Raw genomic sequence first — 26,148 nt, forward strand, 5'->3', positions numbered from 1 at the left:
GTTCTTCTGAATGAGTTTTTGTTAGGAACTTGAACTGTGCTCTATAGAGGAAAACCTTACTGTGGCTGATTTTATTAGTGGAGCGTGGGACAGGAGACAAAGTTCTTTGTTTGCAATGTAATGTATAAAGTTTTGTTGACAAATGTGTCTCCACTGAAGTCTTAGAAGTTCATGTCTTTGCACTTTTATGCATGACAGACTAACAAAGGCTACTAAAATATTTCAGCCCCGTCTTCATAATAACATTATAATAACAACTGCATACTAATAGTATGATTTTACTCTTTCAAATTGAGTCCAATTTTGCGTATAGGTGATACACAAGGCCCTCCCTTAAGTCAGCGTTGACTTTTGGTTTCACGTGCTACACACCACCGGTCTCCAGTGTGTTTGACCCAGTCATGAACCTCTAACCAACACTTTACTCAGCCTCTTACTCTGGGCTTTCTCGCTCTTGCACTAGGTTGTACTAGGTTAGTTTTTATGCATGGTATGTGGAGCAGTCTGTTTTCCACAGAAGTTAATGGGAAAAGATTGGTGTATCACCTGCACACAAAATTGGACTTTGGCATATGCACTGCATGCAATTTGGCAGTCTAAAGTTGCTTTATTTGAACACAGATTGAAGCATGTGTATGGTGGTGGACTGTGTGTTGTTTGTGTGGTGTGTGTCTCTGCAGGTATCATCCATCAGACCTCGACAACATTACCAAAGGTGCATCACACCACTGTGATCCAGCTATTTCTCTTTTCAGCAAGGTCAGAATTATTGTCCCAAAAAGGACCACAACATTGTTGTCTTGTTCACGTTTCTCTTTCATACACCCTATATACAGACGTTGATGACTCGTGGAGAAAGGATTCATCTCACCAACACGTTCCAGCAGGTTCAAAGAATACTCCGAGGAGGGCAGTGTGTTTACATGCCAAAACAAACCCGTTACAGATTAGCTGAGGGGCAAACAACATGTTTATCGTTACTTGGTTCCCTGTGAGAATACATTCTTCATAGAAGGTGATCTCCGCTCTGTCAGTAGTGAAGTTCACTGCCAACACGCTTTTACATAAACAGCCGGTGTGTCGCTCTTTTAATTGTGATCGATTTTGTGCGCTGTGCATTTAAAACACTGCATAAGTGCTTTCATAACATGCTTGTTATGAAGCACTCTCAAAGCGTTCCTGTTTCGCAGAGTCAGAGAAACCTTGGTGAATGTGCAGAATTGGTGAATATTTAGCGAAAGTGCAGGAAAAAAAAAAAGGTGTCATATTCAGCAAGGCAAACACCTTTCTTCATATGCAGTACACCAGGGCGAACAGGACATTTGCATGAACACGTACTGTACACAGACAGCATAGTTGTACAGTATGTGTCACATGTAAACATGAGCATGCTTCTGCATTAAAATGTATGTATGTATATTGTTTTCCACTGTGTTCACACATGTCTCACTGTAGAATCACGGTGTCCCTCTGAGATAACAGATATTTCTGTGCGTCTGGTTTGGTCTTGTGCTATTCCACAGAGGCCCAGGCGAGATATTAGCAGTCAATACTTGCATGAAGCATCTGAAACCATTGCAATTTATAGGCCTTGTTTCTGCTGATACAGCCCGGCTGTCAAAATCATCAGCGTGTGCACACAAACACCGGCCCCTTCTCGAGGCACGGAAACGCATACAGAGCAGACGCACCACACACTCCGAGAACGGCGAGGGTGGGGTGGGGTGGGGGAATTGAATCTCTCCCTCGCTCTGTCTATTTCTCTCGGCCTATCGTCCTCTTTTTCTCTGGCTGTTTATCTTTCCCCGGCCTCTCCCACCCCTCAATACTTGACGCTTTTCAGAGATTATCTTGTTTTCCTCCTCTTCCACAGCGGCGAACCCCATCAAGCTAGGGTGTGTGTGGAAAGCTGCCATTCAAAACCTTTCATGCGTGTGTTTGCAAATAATCTATAGCATTAAAGGGGAAATAGCTGAGATTAATATGTGCATGCTGGATGGTGGTCGTAAGGTAGAGAGAAGATGTTATTCAGCAATGGTGAGAAGGAGTTTGGAGTTTCAACTTTCTTGCATCAGGAGCGTTCAATATCCTTGACAGGTTTCATTTAAATAGACACATTTTCTCTTAGTTACATTTTTCATCTGCTATGTCACAATTTGCGATTATTACCGGCACTTTTGCTTTTTTGGAGACTGTTCTTTGAATATCAGCTAACCCTGTCCCCGGGGATTAGTGTACACATCGAATCTGCTCTTTCATATATTTCAATTGGCCACACTGGATAAGCCAAAACCCCACAGAGATAGATGAAAGGGGGCTGTTAGGTTTTAAAGCTATCAAGGACTGATAAGTCAAACTGATAAACCCCACAGTGGTTCCTCTGGTGGCCTGATCTAACATACCTGTTTGTATCAAGCCATACTGTCAATAGCACGCAGTGATTTGATCTCTGCCTCCGAGGCCTGTGATAATTACCCTGCGAGAGCATCAATGAGGATTTATTGGTCTCTGCTCCACAGTGCACAAAAGAGCCTGCCTTTAATCTTTGTGGGGTGAGAGACTTCGACTTGTTAGCAACGTGTGAGAAGCCCCCATCGCTTCTTTATCCTTGACTAATCATTAGTGGAAATTAGCGTGAACAGGGATGGAGTGAAAGTGGATGCTGTGTGGAGGAAAATGTGAAAAAGTGAAAGGTACTTAGAAAGTAGATGGTCGCCATCCATTACAAATGAGCCACGTATGACCACGACAGGCCAAGGACAAGGCAGTCCATCGAGTGCAGAGGGAAACATTTCACTAATGCTGAGTAGACAAAGTCATTAGCGGAAATTTGAAAACGATTTTCATTATGTGCGCCGAGTGTGAATCTTTCTGTCATCTTTGCCTGTGTGTGTGTGTATGAGTGTGTTTGTTTTTATCTGTCCGTGGCCACATGTGGCGTCAATGTTGAATGAGAACAACCCAGTCGACAGAATAAATGTTGGCAAGATATTTTCTGAAAAACACAGATATGTTGAAATGTGACTTTTTCTTTGTGTAGCAACTTTACGATTCTTAGGTTCAATTTTCAATGTTGTCTTCTGACAACACTGTGCTTATGATCTGGTTAGGTTTATGTAGAAAAACCACTTGGTTAGGGTGAGGGTTACAGTCAAGAGGGATGTGTTTTTAAGTTATGTAACATAAGTAATTTAACGACATAAATGAACTGATGTGATGTTCATTACGTGAGTGACATAGTGTGATCATATCAGTGGTTGGCAGAACAGTAACTGCCAACATTTTACCCTGGCAACTGGGCTGGAACAAACCGAAAGAATCTTTGCAAGCATCAAGTTGTTTGTCCGACACTGATATACATGATTGTGTAGCGGGCTCTGAATGCTGTCAAAATGGATGTTTTGTGAGTTGCTCACTAGGCAAATACGCCACAAAGGTTTTTCAGGCCTCTGCAGTTTTGGACCCATATATCATGGGCTTTACAATCCTTTACTGGCTGAGCTGGCACATATTCATGACCTGAAAATCATTTACTGATATGGCTTTTTGAGACTCGTTGGTTTATTGTATTTGAAAAAGTCGTTTTGGGCCACTGGACTTTCAGTACTGATTGTGGTCCAAAGTTGCTGCAGAGCTGTCCCTTTTAGCCTCATCAAAATGACAGATTTCCAGTCATTTTACGTTGTTGTGATGTCACGTCATTACAATAGCAAAATCAAATGAGAGCAAAAGCAGTTTAACACAAACATATCGTCTGGTGAAGTATTCTTATTTTACTTGTTCTAATCATTTGACATGCTTCAAAGCTAAAAATGTGTCAAATTTGGCGAGCTGTTGAATTCAAAGTCAAAACAAACAGGTTGTAGCATTGCACCAGTCTACTAACTGCTGCCAACTTTGTTAACTAGCTGCCATAAGCTAGTTAGCTCAGCTAGTCCTGCAGCTAGAAGTCTGGAGTAGGAGTTCAGAGGACCGGGGGACTGTTGGTGTTTACACCGCAAGCTCAGAAGCTTTGGACTGGGTCAGGCTGTGGCTATACTAGCTTCAGTATATATCTCTGGAACGCAATACATAGATGCCATAACGTCAGAACTGTTATTGGTTCACAATTTATCGATCATTTTTGGCAATTTTGTAATGTTTTCAAGTAAAATAACATATTGCACCTTTAAATGCAAAAGGGCTCAGCAATACAGAGATATCCACCACAAAGCTCATTAGCTAACATAGCCAGCTGTAACAACAAAACCCCAGAGGGTAAAGAATGTAGAATGGCAGCACAATATTTATAAAATTATTTTCATTATCATCATTATTTTCATTTGTAAGGAGAATGTGCCATTTCTCATTAGTATATACACACCTTAAAGCAGCCAATGTTATTTTATTAACAATGGCTAATGACTGTGTAATGTAAAAGGGGTTGCTTGTAGTGATGAATCTATAATTGTAACCTGACTTTCAGCATCTTTAAACTCATTGTTTTGCCATGGTCTGTAAATTTACAGTTTGAGTTGAGTATCACTGCTCCCATCAATGTCATTTCAAGACACAACAATTATTTCTGCAAATAAGCTCTGAGAAAGCCATGGCAGTAAATGGTAGATGAGGTTAGCGACTAGTGAACATAGTAGGGATGGGCCAATGAACGATTCCATTATGCACTGCCGATGGCTGAGCACAATAGAGTGGTGTGTCTCCTCAGACTTGCCGGAAGGCAAGAGTTGTTGTTTTTTGTGACATGTGGGAAAGAAAATGAAAAAAAAAAATGTTGCTACTCAGTGCAATAATGTTATGTCTCCATGTCCAGGTTATTATTCTCTTATTAAACCAAGGTGCTCAGTTACTTTAAGGGGCAGCTGTTAATGTTTTTCTTCCAACCTTTCTATTGTTATTCACATTTTCTTAGCTTAGGTTCCTCAGTATAGCTAGCTGGCTAACTTAGTTCAAGCTTCTGAGGCTGAAATCAGCTAAGTTATGGACATGTGGTGCTGAGAATATTACGTTTTTAAACCCAACAAGGGGGTTGTATGTTGGTGATAACGGGATACAGTTTTTACTGCTGGATGAGACAGTTGGAGGTTGCCATCAGAGTGACAGTGGGAAACTGCAGTGGTTATGGTGGTGAGTCACTGCTGTGACCCAACGATGATGTCATTGTCCATCATGATGTCTCACTGTCAACATTGTCTTATTTGGGAGAAAAAAGGGGAGTATTTAGCAGCTAAAGAGCCAGATATTTCCCTCAGGAGTTGTTGAAGACCAAAACAGAGTTAAAATACAGTGAATATTGGACTTTTTCACAAGTCCAATATTTTTTCATATTGGACACACACACACACACACACACACACACACACACACACACACAAAATGAATGGTAATGTTTCTCCATGTGTAAATAAGAAAGTGTTGGGTACAAAGACACTTCAAAGACAGGTGATAATAATGTCACTGAGAGTACAATGTTACAGCTTGCCTCAAATCAGTTAGGGCCGTTTTAAAGTAATTCTTAGGTTTAGGCAACGGTAAAGGTTAAGTAGCGTCAAGGGAATGAAGTCAATAAAGTCTCCTCCGTGTGTGTGTGTGTGTGTGGTAGAGCGCATCTGTGTTGTGTATTCCCATACCATCCAAATCTAGGTCACATAAGCCAGTATGTTGTGCCCTTGGCCTAAGCATGTGAACCCTGAGGTCTGAGGAAGGTGACTCCCACAGTGTGTAATTAAACAGCAAACTGCCTCACTAAACATGGACGCTGCCCTACTGAGCGCCTCCTTGCTCTGGCATCTGTGCCCGACACCAGACAGGCTTTCTTCGCCCATTTTTCATAGCACTCTTCACGCTGTAAAAGAAGTCAACAAGCAAAACAAGGGGGAAAAGAGCTGCAGCGTGCCATCAACCTCAAGGGTTACGAGTCAGGAACTTTGGAAAACACAAAGAAAAGTTTGTTTCACCTGGAGTAACACATCTCCAAGTGCCTCATTATACTGTATATCCCACAACACTGAGGTGCCATTTACTAGATAGCAGCAAAGAGTACACTTTGAAGATGAGGTTTATGTATTCCCTCGGAAAAATGTCATGAAATGTCAGAGACAATAGTAATGAAAGAGGAAGCTCTCTCAGCTCCTTTACCTTATAGCATCCAACTTAAATGCCAACTTCTAGTTGATATTGAGACATATATAAAGATATACACTTATTTAATATTCATTTACACCACTAATTTAACTGTGAATATAAAAACATATCTTTGCCCTTTATTAGAGCTCCTGCAGAGAAAATGTGAGATCCTGCAGAGTTATGTTTATTATCAGCTTGCATCAAAGCATTTTATAAGCGCTTGTGTCCCAGTGCTTAAAAGATTCATCTTAACTACTTTTACTGTGTTTTTACTTACATATTTTTGTTTACAGACAGTGACATAGTATTTTTTAACATATATATAGATTTGTAAGTAGAAACACTGGACATTTTAGTAAGAGGTCAGGACAATTTCCAACAGTGTTGGTGGCAACAGAAGAGAAAATTGAACCTATGTGAAGTTTCAACATAACTGTGGTTGGTTGGTTGGTTGGTTGAATGATTTAGTTGGTTTGTTGGTTGGTTGAGTGATTTAGTCAGTTTGTTGGTTTGAAGGTTGGCCGGTTGGTTTGTTGGTTAGTTAGGGTTGGTTGGTTTGGTCGTTGGTTTGGTCGGTTGGTTGGTTGAGTAGTTGGTTGGTTAGTTATGTTTGATTTATTGGTTAGTTAGGGTTGGTTGGTTGGATATTTAGGGTTAGTTGGTTGGTTTGGTAGTTGGTTGGTTGGTTGGTTGGTTAGTTAGGGTTGGTTGGTTTGGTTGGTTGCTTGGTTGGTAGCAGCACAGTTGGCGGGATAAAACTTTGTCTTTTTATGTTACTGCAAACCACAGATAAAATCACATTTGTGACCATTACACATTACATGTGTATGAGCTCACTGTCATGAGGTAATGGGGGCGGTGGTGGAGTGACAGCTAGGTAAGACGGCTGCCAATTATGAGACCACTGAGCTGGTGTTTCAACATTTGTAAGCACGAAATCACTGGATATTTAAAAGATTATTTTTTTTAGCTTTTGGCCTTTATTTGTATAGAACAGCTTAGAAGGATGACAGGACATGGGGAGAGAGACAGGGGATGACATGTAGCAAAGGTTGGAATTGAAACCAGGCTACTGCTGAAGACTCAAACTCCATACATGGGTTGCATGCTCTGCCACCACTGGATATCTTAAGATAACATTGGATAGATAGGTATATAGATGGATGGATGGATGGATGGATGGATGGGCAGGTGATTGGGTGGGTAGTTAGGTAGGTAGGTAGGTAGGTTTAAATTTTGCTAAACTCTGTTGTGGTGCTTTCTCACTTGAGGTGAAGACAATATCAAAGCCATTAAGAATAACCTGCATTCGTCGAGGGTTAATTAACCTCTGCAGGAAACTTCTTTGATGCCGCGCCAGCAATCAGAGGTGCTGTACATGTCACATGGAGCAAGCACACAGTGCACATTTGAATACAACAAAAAGGCCATAGCACGCAAGCTCCAAATCAAATGCTCACTCGCCGTGCTACAAGTAATGAAACCTTATATTTGTGTGGGTTTGAAAATGATTCTGTGCATTGGTGTTTAACCACGGTCACCCGTATGAAATAGCCTGAGACCATCTGCGATTTATGATTCGCTCCCAGCCTCTGGCAAGCCAGGCTGAATAATTTACATTGTGCTGAGGTCTACGTGCCCAGAATGTCTGATGCCAAAAATAGAGGGAACGAGGGGAGCAAGCAGGATGAGGGGGACAGAGTCAGACGAGCTACCACTATTGTGGGGACGTGGCACAAAGTGGGTGTGTCGAGGAAAAGGGAGTGGGTAGCATGCTGAGTAATTGGCCAAACATGCTGAGTCACATGGAAGTGCTCTTCAGAGCCGGGCTAATCTGTGCGCCTCCAGTGTGTCACCATGACACTATAAACACTATGTGGAGGAATCTCTTTTCCCTTCCTCCTAAGCACTAGAAAGGGATGCTTGCACTGAGTCTGTGATCCACATGTCAACAATAAAACATCAGGGAAGGATGATTTTCCTTCATCTGTCAAATACTATTCATTCAGCTCGGGTGAAAGTCAAAAATGGGAGACATCAAACAAACAAATGAAGCTCTCATACATAAGCCTCAGAATAACAAATGTAGATGAAAGAGAGGTATAGAAAAAAATGTTGGACTTTTGAGGAAATCTGTGGCGGTGTGCATTTGTATGTGTGTGCATGTTTGCAAAAAAAAATAACGTCTGTTTTCTCCCCAAACGCCTCCCGGCTATAACCTTGGATGGCTCTGACTCTCTCACAGGTGAATGCACTTTAACAAAGGTGCAGCCCCACAGCTCACAGCCCTCCCAAAGGCCCCAAAAACTGCAAGATGGGGAAAAACCAAAAACACAACAACGACCCTGTTTTTCATGGCTCTATGGCGTGTGTTCACTTAGCAAAGGTCACGAGTAAAAGAGTCATTAACATTGCTGGAATTATAGTAAATAATGAGATACAATATGATAACAGCTAAATGATATTGCCTCCACCTAAATGCTATTTTTCACTAAGCGCATAAAATGTGTCCTTGAGGATGCTTTTCTTGTGTCTTTGAACACAAAAGTAAGCAGGAGAACAGTGATTGCGCTCTGTGATAATCTTCAACTTGTGCCAATCAGCCAGCCTAATCACATTGGGGATTTAATGAAAGTGGAGGACCACAGGCAGCACAAAGTTAAACTGAAGCAGATAAGAAACTCCAGTGGCTTGTAATTGGACCTCATTGATCTGCTGGGTATATAGATCCTTATCATCTTACATTATGTAAATTCCTCTGTCTCTCAAGAGCATTAGCAGACATCCCTTGTGTCTCTACTTTTGACCCCACATGGTTGTAAAAGGTTCTCTAGAGGTTCTCTAGGTTCTTTCCGTCTAGTAGTGCCAATATAAGATCACATCAAAGCAAAGGAAACTCAGCTTTATGACTTAATCTATATATGTTTCCCCACCCTTAGAATAAAATCCTGATCATTTCCATGGAATAACCCCTGAACTAAACTGGAAACTATCTGCCTACCCATGTTCTACCCATGTGAGCTTATGTCCACAGAGACCCCATGGGCAGTTGACAGATGGCAAGGCACTGCCATACACAGATGCCCACCTCTTATCTCGCACATCTCTGCCAAGACAAAACACATGAAGCAGGCATTGGAATCAAGCAGTTGGGGGAGCAAAAATCCGTGGAGAAACGGCGAAGCAAGATAGGCGCAGCGATTACACGACGAAGACGAGATGTGTCTGATCAGCAAAAGCTCCTATCTTCAGTGTTGTCACGTGTGGCACAGGCACACAAGGATGATTATTTTGTGTGTGGGAATGTGTTTACGCAGAGAGATTTGCAACTAGAAACGATTCATGCTTTGAATTTTGTTAACATGAGGTGCAGACCTAACTTGATATATGACATGATGTGATAAAATATAGTGCAGTATTTCAGAGTTTTAGCTCATTTGTTACAAATCATGTACTAAATCTTTATTTTGACAGTTTTTAGATGTATGAATATAATTAAAGAAGTTCCATCCCTCATTACCATAACCATTGCTAGAGCACCTTTGTGTTGCAGAACCACAAAGAGAACTCTGAACAGATATTCCTACACAGGGATTAGTGCAAGAGAGTCTAATTATCAGTATATGCCACTGAATTATGAGCAATATTACAAGCTTTGCAGTGGGTGGAAGAGAACTGCATAGGCAACATGATAATTGCCTCTAATAGTTCTACAGTATCCTCAGAAAATCATTATATAACACAATATTCTGTTGAGGAGGAAGGTACATAATGGCTGAACAGTTATTGAAATCACAGGGAGTTGATGTACGGGTTCCATTACGTAAATGTATATTGTGTATGTTTCACTGTAATCAGTCAGATCCACAATATGTACGACTGGAATCAACTATCTGAAAGGGGAGCAGTAGAGAAGGCAAAATGTTGCATTTGAAAATTCTCACATAACGGAAATTATATAGTCACTTAACTTAAGTTTAGCAGAGACAGTTTTTATTTTCTTTGCTCCTACTGCTCCACACACCAATCCAGCAGGTGCCAGAAATGCAACTGTACATTTGCGGAACACAAATAAATCAAATTTCCAGTTATTAAATGTTTTTATGTTTCATGCACAGTTTACATTACTTTGTGTGTGCTATTAAAAACAGTAATTCATTAAATTAAAATGTCTGTGCCTTCGTATAAGGTGCATTATTGTCAATGTTTGATTTCGAAGTAATCATAAACTAATCAGAAGTATACAGATGACATTTATTTATAATTCAATGTATTACATTACTGATTACAAAAGTTGTAGATGTTGTGATGTCATTTGTATTCAGGAGAGGCTACATTTTGAAGTAATCTGACACTATTATTGCATGATTATGATTGCTCATTGAGAAATTGAATACCTTGCTTTACTAAGTGTATAACAGCAAAAAATAAGGCCAAAAAGTCAGCCTTTGGTTTGGAAGTTTTTCACTCACTATCAACAACTATCTTAACATTAGCCAGATCACTAGGTCACCGCGTACAGCGCTCCAATGTCCCATCGTCAGGTAAATCCCCTCCAACTCCAAACAAAATCAGGTGATTCCTGAATGATGGTTTAGAAGACGCTAACGTTAGCAACTCCTTCGAGTGCAAGTGCTGGATTCAGGATGCTGTGGTGGAGACAGGTCTCTGTAAAGATGTTGGCACAAAAGTCTTTGATTTGCTGTTGTTTGGCCAGCCTGATTACATTTTATATCAAATTACCCTCAAAAAAGTAACTGGGATAATGGATGTGGTTTCAAATAAAGGCTATATTTAGCCTTTTTTAATGTAATAAAGTAATCCTTGAAAATGTAACTGTAATCTTATTACATTTTTTCAAAAATAATGTAGGCTGACTTTAGTTACTTTTTGTAATCTAATTTAAAAAATCCAGATAACATGTATTCTGTTACTACCCAACTCAGCCTGCTAATACAGTATATTATCCTTTAATACATAAAGTAATAAAAGCCAGTGGATACCTGAAATGGTGGACAAAAGCATTCACATTTCTAAAACACAGCACCCGGTTGGCAAAATGGTTTCCCTTGATTTAACACTGGGATGGGTAGTCACAGAGCTGAAACATCTACTGGTGCAGTCCATTCACACTACATTGGAATTCTCCTCCTTCCCTCTGCGATCAATACAAAGAGTGTGCTTTATCCTGCTTGTTTAACATGTCTCAATCACTTTACATATGTCTACTTCCATGTACATCCAAGCTGCAAACACCTCAGCCCCAACCTGAGCTGCAGTCTGTGGAACACAGCTCTCCAGATTGGAACCCAGCTTGGGGTAAAGGTTAATGGAAGCGACCTGCAAAACAGAGATTTACAGCTACCGCATCTGCTGTGGCAACCTTGGCATCATAACATTCTTTGTACCAAAAACAACTTTTTAAAGGGAATGAGGAAGAAAAAAAAAAAAAAAAGCAAAGGGGAACAAGAAAATGTTTTCTTTTCGCACGGCACTGTGTTGGCTGTATAAGCTGTCCCTGGATATTTGCTCGATGATTCACATTCATAGGTGAACTCGAGAAACTCAGTGTCAGGTTGAAAATTGCCTTGAGGCAGGTTAAGATGATTCTGCCAGGCTTAAGATCAGAGGAAATGGAAAAAGAAAAGAACACTAGAGAGAACAAGTCCCAGTCTAATGTGAACACGGGAAGGACAGAACGGAGCTGTCTCTCACCCTGGAGATAGCCTGAAAATATCTTCTGTTGTCAGAATCACTTAGACAGAACACACGCACCGGTGAAGGCCATACATTTACCCATACAGGTCGGTCATGGAACCATCGACAGCCTGTAAATCCACCATGTGTCCATCTGTTTGTGTCTCTATTATCCTTCAAACATCCAAAGATTAAAAAAAATATATATATATACTGTATATATATATTTAATTGGCAATTTCTATTTATCAAAATGGTGCTTTGTCATAGACAGTAAGCATGATAGACAGGACCACACACACTTTTCTATTTGGTTCCTTGCAGCTTTACTTATAAGCTGAAGAATTGCTTTCAGGCGATAAAGATTACCTCTATTTTAGTCACTTAGTCATGCATTCAGACATTTATTAAATTTGTGATTCAAGCTCTTTCCTGTTTAACTCTCACAAGAATGTGCACATTGTGTGAGTACTGCATATTGTCATTACTAAATTATTTCCATTTCTTTGTGCTTTTTTATCACAGGGGCTCCGATCATGGGGAATTTGAGAGCATGTGCTGGATGTTTGTTCCATTTGATTCTATCAATAGCTTATGAGAGCGCTTTAAAAAAAGAAGTGCTATTGAAATCACCGAAGGCCTCAACATTCGCGACCTGAAAGATTATTCAACATGTGAACGTTGCCGAGCAACAAACACAGCTGCAAACAGGGAAGTGTTTTGGTAAATATTACCTATAAAGCTGTAATTATTCATCAGAGTGACCATTTGCAGTTGGCAGTGTTGCCAAAAACAAGAAAAGCCGTTTTACGTGAGAGAAAAGGATTCCTCTCCTCTTTCTTTCTCTTACAAATGTTGGGTCCTGCCCACCTGACAGACACTTAAACCAACAAGCAGAGGCAATTCATTGGTGGAGTAAAAAGGTGAGGGTAAACGATACAGTTATATTTCTCGAGGAGAGAAATCACTGCCGTAGCCTGTGGGCTGGCACTGTCTGTATCTCCATAACTTCACAGGGTATTAATTGTTTCAGCACCGTCAGCAGAATGGCCTCTGCTTGTTGAACCAAATCCAGAAGTAAAGTCATCAGCCAAATTGCATGGGAGCAGATACCGAGGCTGAGCCACAGGGCAAGATGCTGAATTTTAAAGATGGTGTTGGAGAACGTCTGGCTCCATTTTGAGAGGTGCAGTAAAAAACAGGTAACCCACACTGAGCAGAAGAACGGGTAAATACTCTGCAGGCTAATGGAAAATTGCTAATTTATTGGGATTACTGTAAAAATACGTGATAGGATTGTCGAAGCTGTCATTGCCATTCATGTGACACGCTCTAACCAGCACTGATTTACAGCAGTGCTTAGTATTCGTGACTACCTTATACCATTAGATCAAGTAAAGAGGGGCATTTGGTGCCAATCATGTCCCAGTGATTAGCTGAGAATAAGTGCAAGAGGTGCTGCGGGGAACAAGAGAGAGATTTTCATTTTCCAATAGTGCTACTTTACAGTGAAAGACAACCTACTTAGAGTGATGTTCTATTTAGCTTCAACAGGGTTTCAAGGCCATTTGGTTGAATACAAGCAAAGAATTGTGGTGAAAGTGGTGCTCATAGCCTTTACTGAAGTAAAACTTAGAGTACTATGATGAAAAAGTGCTCCAGCACTGGTGAAAGACCTGTATTCAGAGATGTGCATTGGTAAAAGTGCGAAAGTACAGCTGCAAAAACATACTTAAAGGACAAGTTCGCCCACAAATGAAAATGCCGTTGTTATCTGCTCACCTCCATGCCACTGGAATGTCAGGTGAAGTTTTGTAGTCCATAAAACATTTCTGGAGCTTCACAGCAAAACAGTGAGGCAGCATTCTCCTAAACAACTGTAGTAGATGAGGACTTGTTTGAAAAAACAACAACAATCAAACATAAAAAAAACAAAACAAACAAACAAACAATTTAAGTAGATGGTAGATGGGGACTTGTATTAAGACTTACAAAAACAACAGAACAATGGCTTTTACACTTTAAGTACAGGGACCAAACAAAAACCATCAAATGGCTCGGTACAGCTTGTCTGGCAAAATCCAAGTCTATGGAAGCCCAGCAATCCCAAATTGATTTGGAAAGATGTTTCTTACACCCTCCACACACAGTCTAGCTGTGCTAATGTTTTTAGCTTGACAGCTACTGTCAAAGAATTCAACTTAATAAAAGGTCTAAATAATATCTCCTTAAATCAATTTGTGATCTCGGGGCTTCCGGAGACTTGGATAATGTGTAAAAGCCATTTTATGTTTTTGGCCTCCACCAAGGAGGTTATGTTTTTGTCCGTGCCCGTCTGTTTGTTGGTTTGTGAGCAGGATTACACAAAAACTACTCAACAGATTCCCATGAAACTTGGATGAGGGATGGGTTTCAGCCTAGAACAGAACTCATTGACTTTTGGTGCAGATCCGGATAAAGGGACGAATCCAAGAATTTTTTTCTTACTTTCTTTAATATTTTGTGATGTTTTGAAGGCATTTTGAGACTTTTTCTTTAATTTCTCAGGGAATGATTTGTGGATCTTGATGCAAAAAAATCTGGCATATGTAGGTGGCTGGTATTTCTGAGTGAGTACAGTTTGATGCAGATCCAAACAAGAATATAGATCTAGCGGAGGTAGGTATGTTTTTATTTTGTATTGGATTAGACTTGATTGAATTAAAGGGGACTGTTGGACCTTGGCATTGGAGCTATGCGCACTACAGAGTGCCATTATAGTTACAGTGTTTTTTTAATAATTCTAAAACAAGTCCCTATCTTCTTCCGTTGTTTAGGAAAACGCTGGAAACCTGTTTTGCTGTGAAGATCCAGAAATGTTTGGTGGACTACCAAACTTCACCCGGCTTTCCATCGGAATAGAGTAGGAGTAGATAAGGACTGAATTTCCATTTTTGGGTGCAGTGATCCTTTAAGTATAAAAAAGTAAAAGCACTTATTGTGACGTTTCAAGTTCATCCTTTTTGTTTGGGTCATTTAAACTTCTGTAGCAGATATGAATGAAAAATCATGATCTGTACAGATTGTGGAGTAAGTATTTCACCACTGAAATGTAGTGGAGTTAAAGAATACAAATGGACAAACGGGAAACCCCTGAGTAAAGCACCAGCGCCCCAGGTATTTGGTAAACAACTCATTTCTCAAGCAATTTCTTGTGCTGGAACACTATTTACAGATTCTATGGCTGGAGTGTGAATTAAAGGGGCAACATAGATTAGTAACCCAGTGCAGATGCAATGCACATTAAAAATTCAGTTGCCTATTTCCTCCTTAAATACACCCAAGCTTTAAAAAGGCAGCTGAGGCAACGCAGAGGGAGGCCGCCGTCGATTAACTACCGTTGCATTTCCTATGCGGGTTAGTGGCGGAATGTTAAGTATAATTCCGTTTATGACTTCTGCTTCGGTCGTTTCTCATAACTTGTTTACACAGAGGCTCGGAATCAGTCCCTGGGCTGTTCCAGGAAATCAGCCCGCTTGTATTCAGTCACTCAAACGCACCATTTCAGCACCGTGGACAGCGTTTGTTCTGGCGCACAGTGTGTGGCTGCTGCTTCCTTTTTATTTTTTTACACTGGAGCTCATTCTCACACACAGTGGGATTCTGTACGTGTGTATAGGCTCACTGTAACGACATAATGTACTTGCCATAGCTTCTAACGGCACATTTACGCACAATATGTGTCAGCAAAACCCCAGCCTCCATCCAAACCTATTCCCAACTCAGAGTTTTCATAAAGATCGCTCATAATATCACTTTTCACCATGAAGGTCTCACTCTTAAAATGGTCCTCACACATATAGAGGAGTACACACACACACACACACATACACACACACTACAGCAAAGGCGATTTCTTATGCAGGAAACGATAACTAATGAATTCCTCATCATCTACAAGTGCGCATGATGCATTCATGAACACTTCACCCTGCTGTAATGTGTGATATCATAATTCTTTTTTAAAAATAAATATATATACGTTTTGCTTCATCCCAAGCAAATAATGACGCTGTTAAAATGAAGAGAGGGCGCTTTGTTCCCGCTCTGATGACAGGATTCATTTTTTGTTTTTTCTTTTTTAAAGCACCGTGCAAGCACAGTAACATTTAACTCACGCTGCACCCTTTGGACGAGCTCACGGGTCGCAGTCTCACCAGAAGAGGGCATTCCGATTCTGCCTGACAAAGTTGCCTTGACATGCAGACGTGATTAACAACAGCGTCATGCTGTATTTCAAACCGAGCCACGGCGAGGAGGAAAAGGAACATTTGGACAACAAGGGAAAAAAAGAGGGGAGATATTTGGATATTCGACTGTTCCGCGAAGACTCGGTGCCAGCGTTTCACACGGACTTGTGGATAAACGAGCGCTACTTTTTTTTCTCTGTGCGCCATGCGCGGATCTGACTGAGCATCCTCGAGAAACAGAGACGCCAGGGTTGTACTTGGGAGAAAGGAAATCTAAAAGGGCTGCTCGACTCCTTTTTGGAAAAATTACCTCCTGTTTTTCTTTTCGGTCTTGTTATTTGTGCATCGTGCCGACGCATCTGTGAAGTTTCGTGACAGGATTTTTCGCGGAATCTCCATGCGCATGTGAGACTGACATGAATTACTTGGATGTGGCTTCGTTATCGTCTGCGCCTACTGCGGTACTCTTTTTGGCTGTAACTTGAAAAAAAAAAAAGAGAACGATTCTTTTTTTTCTTCCCCTCCTGCGAAGACATGGATAGGTTGTTCTGAGCGGATTTTTTTTGTGTGTGTATGTGTGTGTCACCCTTTTTAATCTGGAGTTGGAGGTAAATGACATTTGCCCCGGTTCAGTTGTGCGGTTATAGATGCAGAACTAAACCGGATAGCACATCCAGGTCCGGGAGAGTAAAGGGCAGGTGCGCTTTGGAGTCGGCGGCTGCGCGGAGAGACCGGGCTAGTGGATTAGGACGGTACCTGTCTGTGGAGAGCGCGTCATGCGGACTCGGATGTCGCGCACAAGAAGCCATTAAAACCTGTAGGCTGGAGCTGACAGATAAGCGGATATGGGTAAGTTCTGTTTATGTTACCATCTTTTTTAGATCAGCGTGGGTTGTTTCGAAATACAGTTGTCCTCCTTTCTCAGAACACGGCACAGAAAAAATGTCTCGCCTCTTCCGAGCAGAGCCTGGCTCGAGTCAGATCAGAAAATAAAATGCTCGTCTTTTCTAAATGCGCTGTTGGAACATCTAATCTGGGTTTTTTGGGGTGTCTTTGGCTAAGTGGTTCGAGGTGGGGGGGGAAGCTTGAGGAATGTGGCAGGAGCCTGTGCTGCAGAGCTGAGCTGCGATGTGTTTTTTTTTTCTCCTCCATTTCCCGACGGTGTGACTTCTATTTTCCTCTGTGTCTTTACATCGCCGTGCGCTCACAGATTTGCCTCAAAATCACCGGGCAAGGCGAACAAACCTTTTACGTCTCAGTGAGGACTGTCCCCCACCCCCCCAGCCTGACTAGTTAGACTGGCTGCCTCATTGACATGGACTGAAATGCTAATCACGGGTAAATGTTGGAAGGCGGTCAACTTTATAAAGCGTGGCCCTGCATAATCATTGATTGTCCTTAATCTGTGCGCACGGAGCCCATTGTCCAGTTTGAGCTCGGTGCTGCTAACGCCTCCACCCCCCCTCACTTAAAAAAAAAAAAAAAAAAACTCTTGTGGGTTGAAAGGCACCGGCTCGTGCAGGTTTTGCTTAGCAGACTGATTCTCATTCAAGTAAAGCCGTCGTGTTCTGCACCTGGCATCAAGAGGGACTCTCCAAATCCAGCATACAACTGTGCGTCCATCTATCACTCATCTCTGTGCAGTCAAGACCCCCCCCCTTCATACCTCTGTGCCTCATGCATGTGTTCTCCCCATCTTATTCCCAGCTCTAGATACAATCAGAAATTACCCATAACCCACCCCCTCCACCTTATTGGCCCCCCTTCCTCTCATGGAATTCAACAGTTCTGCACGATTCCCCCAAAAATGTCAAACAATTTGGGCTTCTTCTCCATCACTCGCATCCTCCCCGGTCCAATATCAATGACTGAGGTAGCCTAATCTCCTCAGCCGTTCCTAACTGGTATACAGATGGCCAAGTTCACTGGTGGTGCTGTGCCATTAATTGCGAGGCCGCATGATATATCGACCCACAGTGGGTTACTGCACCACATCAATATAAGCTACAACGGCACACAAAGCCATACAGTACAGGCTGTGGGAGCTCGGACGCAATTTATGTGTACTACAAGCAGCCATATATGGTTTATCAAAGAAGTCTCCTATATGGGCCTGCTTCTTAATTTTGATATCTGAGCACGTCACAAAGCCCTGCATACCTGGCTCACACACTGGACGAGTGCAGGTGGGCACACATGCCTGTCCACAGACACATCCCCAGTCCAGGTGCTCAAATCAGCCCGGAATCCCAACTTTTGTCGACCACACAGCTCCTCAATTATTCGAAGATTACATGGCGCTGTCGTCTCAGTAATCCACCGGTGCAGCTCACTGTGATGCTCTTCATTAACAGCATGCAACGCACTTATGTTTCATGGACCATATCATTAGAGATCGGCTTTGCAGCAGGAGAACAGTAGGGTAGGGATAGCGGAGAGCCTCAGCCCGAGATGCAGCTTTAAGATAAATTGAGAGACCACACTGGTATTTTAAACACCTTCCCTGCGCCTAAAGAATGTTTTCAGCTGTAAAAAAAAATATAAGCTCTTGTCCAAAGAAACATTGTTGCCTTGTTGAAATGAAAATCAGTGTGATACCAGTGGTCGTATTGGTTCATCTGCTACTTCACAGTGGCTCAGCGGAAGAAACTGATGACCTTCTGCTGGCCCTACAGCATCCAACAGGCAGCATTGTTGAAATGTCAGGTGAAGCAGGTGAAGGGCTCGGGGGATCAACAGGTCCTCGGAGGGCTATATCTTGGCATTTGTTATTTACATTTGCTTTATTTTTAACACAAAAATCAATAGCATGTGAAGCACTCGGGATCCCAGCAGCCGTTATCTACAGTATATACAGATCCTGTTCAGGTTTGTAGGGGCTGGATGCACTGATACAGTACATGGTGGAAAGGGATGCCAGTGGCACTTGTGTATGTGTGCTGACATACTCTAATGTTCAGCAATGTTGGACAATGGTTCCAGTCAAACAAAACTAGAAATACAATTAAAAAGAAATGGTATGGGATATGTTGGAAGTCACAGATTGCAAGTGAGCTTTGTTTGTCAGAGTGGTAGGTGAGGAGGATGGCCCTCAGCTCAGCGGATGAACAACAAACAAAAAAATCTATTATTGATGATTTAGTGCCACTCTGCAGTATGTTTAGACCTCTATATTTGTAAGGACAGTTACTAGCACAAAGTGTTTCTTACCCCCTCACCTTATCTTAAAGGGTAATTTTTCACATTAAAGTCTTTTTACAGGTCTTGTGGAGGACTAATGTATATGTAAAAAAAAAAGTACTAAAAGGCTTTTTCTGGATCAAGATGAAGCTGCATGTAATTTGATAAATTGCCTCCAGTGATGTCACTCAGTGGCTAAGTTGTATTGTGGGTAATGCAGGCGCCAGGTTTTTAAAAACAAAAAGAATGCATGGAATGAAAAAGGCATCATCTCAGGCTCTACTGTATTAATTTTGATCATTTGTTTTTAAAAGGTCTGTAATGAGGCCAAAGCCCCTTTTCGCATATGAACTCCAGACAATATCCAGAGAATTGGATCAGGATATCATCCACATTTGCTTGTTCACACATGCAGCACGCAGCAGGAGACTGTCCGCGTGAGACGCGTTCACACATGTTGGGAATACTCAGTATGGTTTGGTAGGAGGCTGCAAACTGCTCTGTAATGATGACGTCAATGCTACATGTATTTGGACATATCCGCAACAGTAACAAAAGTGTGGAAAGCAAAATGCAGGAAAGCAAATAAGAGTATGAAGCTGCTACACACAGTGCATGACGATCCCAGCGTAGAAAGAAAGCTGCAGTATGTTGGATCCGTGTCCAGCAGCAGCGTGAATGGGCCATATGGAAGTGCAAGAGACCGAGTGGGGGAATATTCTGGGCAGACGTTTTGCAGAAACTTTGCCGAACAGTTTAGACACCATTTACACATGTTCCGGTGTACACTTGAATATGTGGTACAGCTGATTAAACCAGCACTAACACGGAGGATTGCACGCTGTCGACGCACCCACTCGCTCACTGTGCATTTACTCCGGACAATCGTCTGCTCTATTTACACATGTGGCTCACCCGGACTTTGGATTAGGTAAAGTCCAGGACAAATAATTCAGACATTTGTGTTCACACATACAGCTCCTCCAGGTAAACCCACAGTTACAGTGCATGTGTGTAAGGGGCTCAACAGTGAATTCAACTTAGCCACCGAGTGACATGCACTGCTGTAACAATGTCAGAAATAATGAGTCCACACATTCTTCCTCTGTTTCAAAGTTTGGGCCTGCGTTACCCACAACGCAACGTATCCACTGAGTGACATCACTGGAGGTAATTTATCAGATTCTGTGCAGCATCCTCTGGAGCCACAAAAGGTTTAAACTACTATTTTTCACATAGGCCCATGCAGTGGTACTCCCCAAGACCTGTGTAAAATGTGTGGAGTTACCCTTTAATGACCATACAAAATCATCAATTTGTCAAAACAAGAAATATTAAGTAGTATATAAAATGGCCTAGTCATTTTTTAATTGGATTAATCAACTTTTATTCATCATTAACCATCACAACAAAATGACCCCAACCTTTTCCTTAAACTCTGACTGAAGCCTCATTCTAAATGCCTTTTCCCTTAAAGAGGCACTATATAGTTTTGAAAAGGAAATTCAAACTCAGAATTTTAATATTTACAATATGAATGAGTTCATAATACGAACTCAGAAATATTTATTTATTTTTTTCCATAACTGAATAAACAAACTGTTCTCAGAGGAAAATAAGGTCCCCAGAACACTGTTTGAAGCTAGAAAGGTGGCAGGGGCCATAAACAAAGTAAAACAGTATGACATTGTGTTGTCCTTTGTTTATTCAGTTTATTCAGTAATGGAAAAGAAGAGTTTGTTTATTTAGTTTGTTTAGACATAAAACAAAAATGAAAAGAAAAATATATCCCCCAACGCACACAATATTATTTCTTCCAACTTTCAGAATGAATGAATGAATGAATGAATTACTTTTATTATTGTGTCATGCATACATGTATGCCCAGCCCGCATGGGCTTATAAGACACCAAGAAAAGAAACCGGATCTAGAGCACATCATCAGCACATCAAAGAAGTAAGAAAACAAACAGGGGTTCAAAACCATTATCTAAAGAAAAAAGAAAGGGAAGACAATGCCAAGGTTCAAGAGAAATCATCAAAAAATAATTAAACAAATTTACCTGTCTTCTTTTCCAAGCTTGAGAAATAAAGCTAGCAGTTTTAAACACATTGAAATTAAACAACCACTCCAGCTTCTGCTCATCAGAGCACCAAAATATTTCAGGGTTTTGTCCACAGATTTCATGAAATAATACCTCTCTCAAATCATCATACTTTGTACAATATAAAAGGAAATGAGACTCACTTTCTACTTCATCTAGCTCACACATTTCACATATTCTATTCTCCTCAGGAATATTTTTAAATCGACCAACCTCAATGGCCAGAGGAAGAATACCAGATCTCAACTGTGCAACTAAAGATCTTTGACTTCTCTGTAAATGTGATGTAACATATAATTCAGGTCCAAAGTTAGATTTAATCTGCATATATGTCCTTAATTTTGGTTTTAATAGAACATTTTCAAACCATTTCTCTTCAAATTTCAATAGAAGCATATTTTTATATTTTCAGAATTGTTACTGTTGTAGTTTTTTGCAGCCCTTTGTCAGGACTGTGTTGTCTGCTCATAAACACAATAACATTACTGCAGATTCGTTGAGTCAACTTGAGCAGGATGTTGGTCTTTTGCTTGGTATCTTGGGTGCCATGGTAGAAGAAACAAAACTCAACCTTTATAGTGACATACAGGGCTACAACCCAGTTTGTATTGAACTCAAGTACCTGGAACAGAATTTCTATTAGCACTGTGCCACTTAGAAATAATGATAAACACAAGGAGGAGCTGTCTCCTGGTTATTGTTTATTTACTTGCACATTCACCCTTTGTTTTCCATGCAGGAATTCACCCACAATAATTTTATAATGGGAAACTTATTAACAGATTTATCAACATGCTGTGTTGTCACAGTAACAATAATGTAAAGTACTGTAGTGAACTCATTCCGCTGCAGTACAGTGAGGGGTGAAGTCTCATTGGTTATTCTCCATCACTCCACCTGCATGGAGCTGTTACCGCCGAGGGAAATCAGGAATCAGACGAGCTTCAAAAACAGAACAGTTAAAATATTTATTTATATATTCTGTAATGTGAATATATGTGTGTGTTCAAGTCACGACAACACTCCCTGTAGCGCCTTTCTATACCTAATCAGTGCTACAAGTACAAGACAGGCGCCGGGACACAATGTTTTCCAACCACTGTTGAAATGGGTCTAACTTGGCAGGCCTTGCTATCATCTCAAATATAATTGGAGACTAATAGGATGACTTGGGCAGGTCTGGGGACGTCCTTCCCTGTGTGTTCGGATGCTGTCCAGTCTCTATGTGCAGTCAAGGCTGGGGCTGGTAGCATTTTGTCAATGACAAGCAGCAAATAGCAATGAGCCACTTGTGTGCACTCAAAGTGCACCAGTTAGCGAGTCCATTTGCCAAGTTATTAAGCTACATTTGGTTTTATTTTAGGTCAGCAGTAAAGTGCACTTACTCGCTCTATGTGTTGGGGTTGAGAGGCAGAAATAGCTATCTTCTCGTGCTGAGGACAGCAGGGCTGTCTGCTGCATAACTCAGCATTACGCACATGCCTTTAGACAAACTTCAGCTTTGACTTATCCAGCCATATTAGATTTAGACGGATACCTGCAGAGGGTGACAAAGAAAAATGAGAAGCACTTCCAGACATATTATCATACCCAGCACTGAAATGAAAGCAAGAAAATCATCTGGAAAGTTAGACTTGAAAGCCGGCAAGAAAGAAAGTTGGAGAGCGAAAATGAAAGTGAACGGGGCTGAGGAGATTTTCTGACCACATGCATTAAAATAGGCTTCACATTATCCTGATGACTCGAGGGTTCAAGGACATGCATAACTAGCGTATTTTCAAAGGATGAGAGAATGAAACGGAGGAGAAATTGTTCATCTAAGAAGATCTGGCATGAAAACAGTAATGGCGAGAGGTACATCAGGTAACAGGTAATAGAGACACAAAACCCCATGAGTGACACCTCGGAGGGTGACTCGTGCTCCTTTGTGCATAAGATTAGAGGAGTAGTGGGGAAGGAGATGGCTTACAGAGGCATTAGCGCACAGAGCGCTCATTAAACCACATACAGTGTCAGTAAAGGGGAGAGAGGTGGCTTGTGAGGCAGGCTCAATCTGAAAGAGATGGCAGAGTCACTTCTAATAAAGCAAGCCTATTATGCACATGGGGAATAAAAGCAATAGGGGGCCGTTTCGACATCCTCCTGGGATTCGAGTCAAACACGAACTGTGGAAAACAGTCATGTTTTAACAGCCCACACAATCTGTTCCACTGTCAAAAGTGTTGTCTATTAAAATTCCCTTAAATGCACATGGAACATTACACATGGGTATTGTTCTATATCAGCATACTTCTGCGGTCTGTCTGTTTTTTCTTCTCACCGTAAGCCTCTGAGGCACGCTGTTGTTGGCAAATTAGTTAAAGTTACATTCAGCAACCTGAGAAAAACAAATTGGCTGCACTCAGATATACTGCATCCTGTGATCAGCGCCTCTCCCTCCCTTTTCTCTCGGCAATATTTATGTGGAAGCGTCACAATCGCGCGATCCAAGATGCAGAAACGTGATTGATGTATCTGCGGGTATAATCAATAGCCAGCACAAATTATCTGTACAGTTCCATGGTTCCCTCCATCTGTAAGGAATGATGAAAGATTCCTCTGAAAACAAACAGTAAGTGTGTGTCGCTCGCTCTCTCTCAGTCACACTCTTAGACACACACTCATACAATACCCATATGGGATCAGCAGATGCTTGGCAAGGAGCGAAATGGCTATGTTAGATAGCATATGCCGTATGATGCCTCTCAGCCACTCTATGTCAGGGAATTATTTCTGACAAATCCTGCAAAGATTACGGAAAATACTAGAAATCTGAAATCATGCCTGTCGCCTCGACTGCAAAACAAGTTTTTTCCAAAATGCCCAGAGACTCCATGTTTTAGCTCCAAGTTCATCATCAAGTGTAACACGTCTTCACGTAACACATTAATTTTGATAAGTTGGTGAATTCGCTGAACGCTTCATACATTTTGTAAGCTAATTAAAGTATGGGCTACTTCTCTCCTGACATATTAATCTTATCTCGCTCTGATAATGGTAATAAAGTCCATACTTGATTATATTGCCTTGAGAAACACACATAAGTAGTGAAACCCCCCCCCACCCCCCCACAACCCCCATACCACCTCCTCAAGGGGAAATCAATGTATCTTAATGACAGATCATTAGTGGCTCTGTAAAGGGGAACGATTTTAATGGAAACAACTCTGTCTCACCTCAGAACAAGGAGTGATATCACGGGCAGCTACTGACCACTTTTCCGCACTTTTCGATCGCATTTAAAACAGAGAATCCACCGCACATGCAGTCATTCTCCACAGACAGGACGTGCTAAATTTGGCACTCAGGTGGTTGTTTACTGTAATAGAGATGAGTTGTGTAATTCCATAGGGTTCATAGTGATTTTTTATTTGAACCTGTGGGAAGCAGGAGCAATGATTCACGTTGAACCTGCGCTGCTTTGGTTTGGGTAAAATACTGTCTAAATTGAAATGCCTCCGGGATTGTATACACAACCATCAGCTCTTGAATGTTAATTTGCTCTGTACAGGCTGCCTTTCACCACTTATCTGCCTCTACCATTGGTGCAATGATGGCTTATGGGATGACTGAATATAAATACAGATAGAGATACGATTGAGTAAACTGCAAGTCGTTTTTGCTTCAACACTGGATGTCAGTGTGTATTCATTGTAAACATACAGTGCAAATTACATCAATCCAAACAGCTAAGACCATGTAATGGGGTAATGAGTCCACACAGTGTGAACTTCCTTTACATCAGAATAGAAAATGCTTTTTGTGATTAAAATTAAACTGAATTAGACCACTTAAAGGTTAACTCCACCAATGTTACACATTAAAGTGGACTTACAGGTCTTGGGGAGTGCAAATTTGGAAAAGATAAGTATAAAGCTGTTTGTGGCTGCAGAGGAAGCTGCATGTAATCTGATACATTGCCTCCAGTGATGTGACGCAGTGGATAAGTTGCATTATGGGCAGTGGTAGACTGATTATTGTCCCTTGCTGATATTCAGCATTTTTCAAAAAAAATCGGTATCAGTGCTTTTTCTGTCACATCGCTGATAACATTTTGGCTCTGATGCAGCATCATCTCACACAATGTCCCATCCACAACACTGTCTGATTGTACTTAATTGTACTTAAGAACAGTACTTGAGTGAATTGAACTGAGGTTTATTCCATCACTGGTTGCTCGAAGTTTTGACACAAAGAGTTCAATTTCTATTGCATATGAATACCGGTCCCAATATTTATTTTCAGTCTCCTTGATTTATAATAATTGGTGTCGGTAACGGCCCTAAAAAAGCCATATAGGTCGAACCCTAATTGTGGGTAATATAGGCCCAAAGTTTGAAACAGAAGAAGAATGCGTGCAGTGCAATGCTAAGCCAGTGGACTGTTTTCCCTGGGATGTAACTGGGGATGCCCTCTCTCACTCTCTGAATTCTTTTTACAATTCCCAATAAGAGGTTATTAAGATAACATGAAAATCAATAAATTAATCAAATCCCCAGGTACCCTGGTTAGGCTGGTCTCCTGATTTAGGCTATAATGTATGGAGGGTGGCAAGTATGTTGTTGAACCAAACGTACTCATCATGATTATTATGACCCTGATCCCTCTGGTGTGCAATGTCACAGAATGCCAACTCCTTAAATGCACCTACTTCACCAATACCAAATGTAACTCCAGACTAAATAGAGAAGTTGACAGCACTGCTAAAATACATTTTAATATTAAGGACAACAATGCACTTATTACAACACTTTCAAAAAATGTCGCACCACCAC

At 41.2% G+C, this 26,148-nt stretch overlaps 1 protein-coding gene across 1 annotated transcript in view; it reads left to right on the plus strand.

The window, feature by feature from the left end:
* Positions 1-16,894: 16,894 nt before the first annotated feature.
* LOC141006227 (leucine-rich repeat transmembrane neuronal protein 4) overlaps positions 16,895-26,148 on the plus strand; it is a 118,540-nt gene continuing 109,286 nt past the window's right edge. Inside the window, exon 1 of the mRNA XM_073478377.1 lies at positions 16,895-16,898. Within this exon, the coding sequence (XP_073334478.1) occupies positions 16,895-16,898 (4 nt within the window). The remainder of the gene's footprint in view (positions 16,899-26,148) is intronic.

The sequence above is a fragment of the Pagrus major genome, chromosome 12 (assembly GCF_040436345.1).
Source record: "Pagrus major chromosome 12, Pma_NU_1.0".
NCBI classification, from domain to species: Eukaryota; Metazoa; Chordata; class Actinopteri; order Spariformes; family Sparidae; genus Pagrus; species Pagrus major.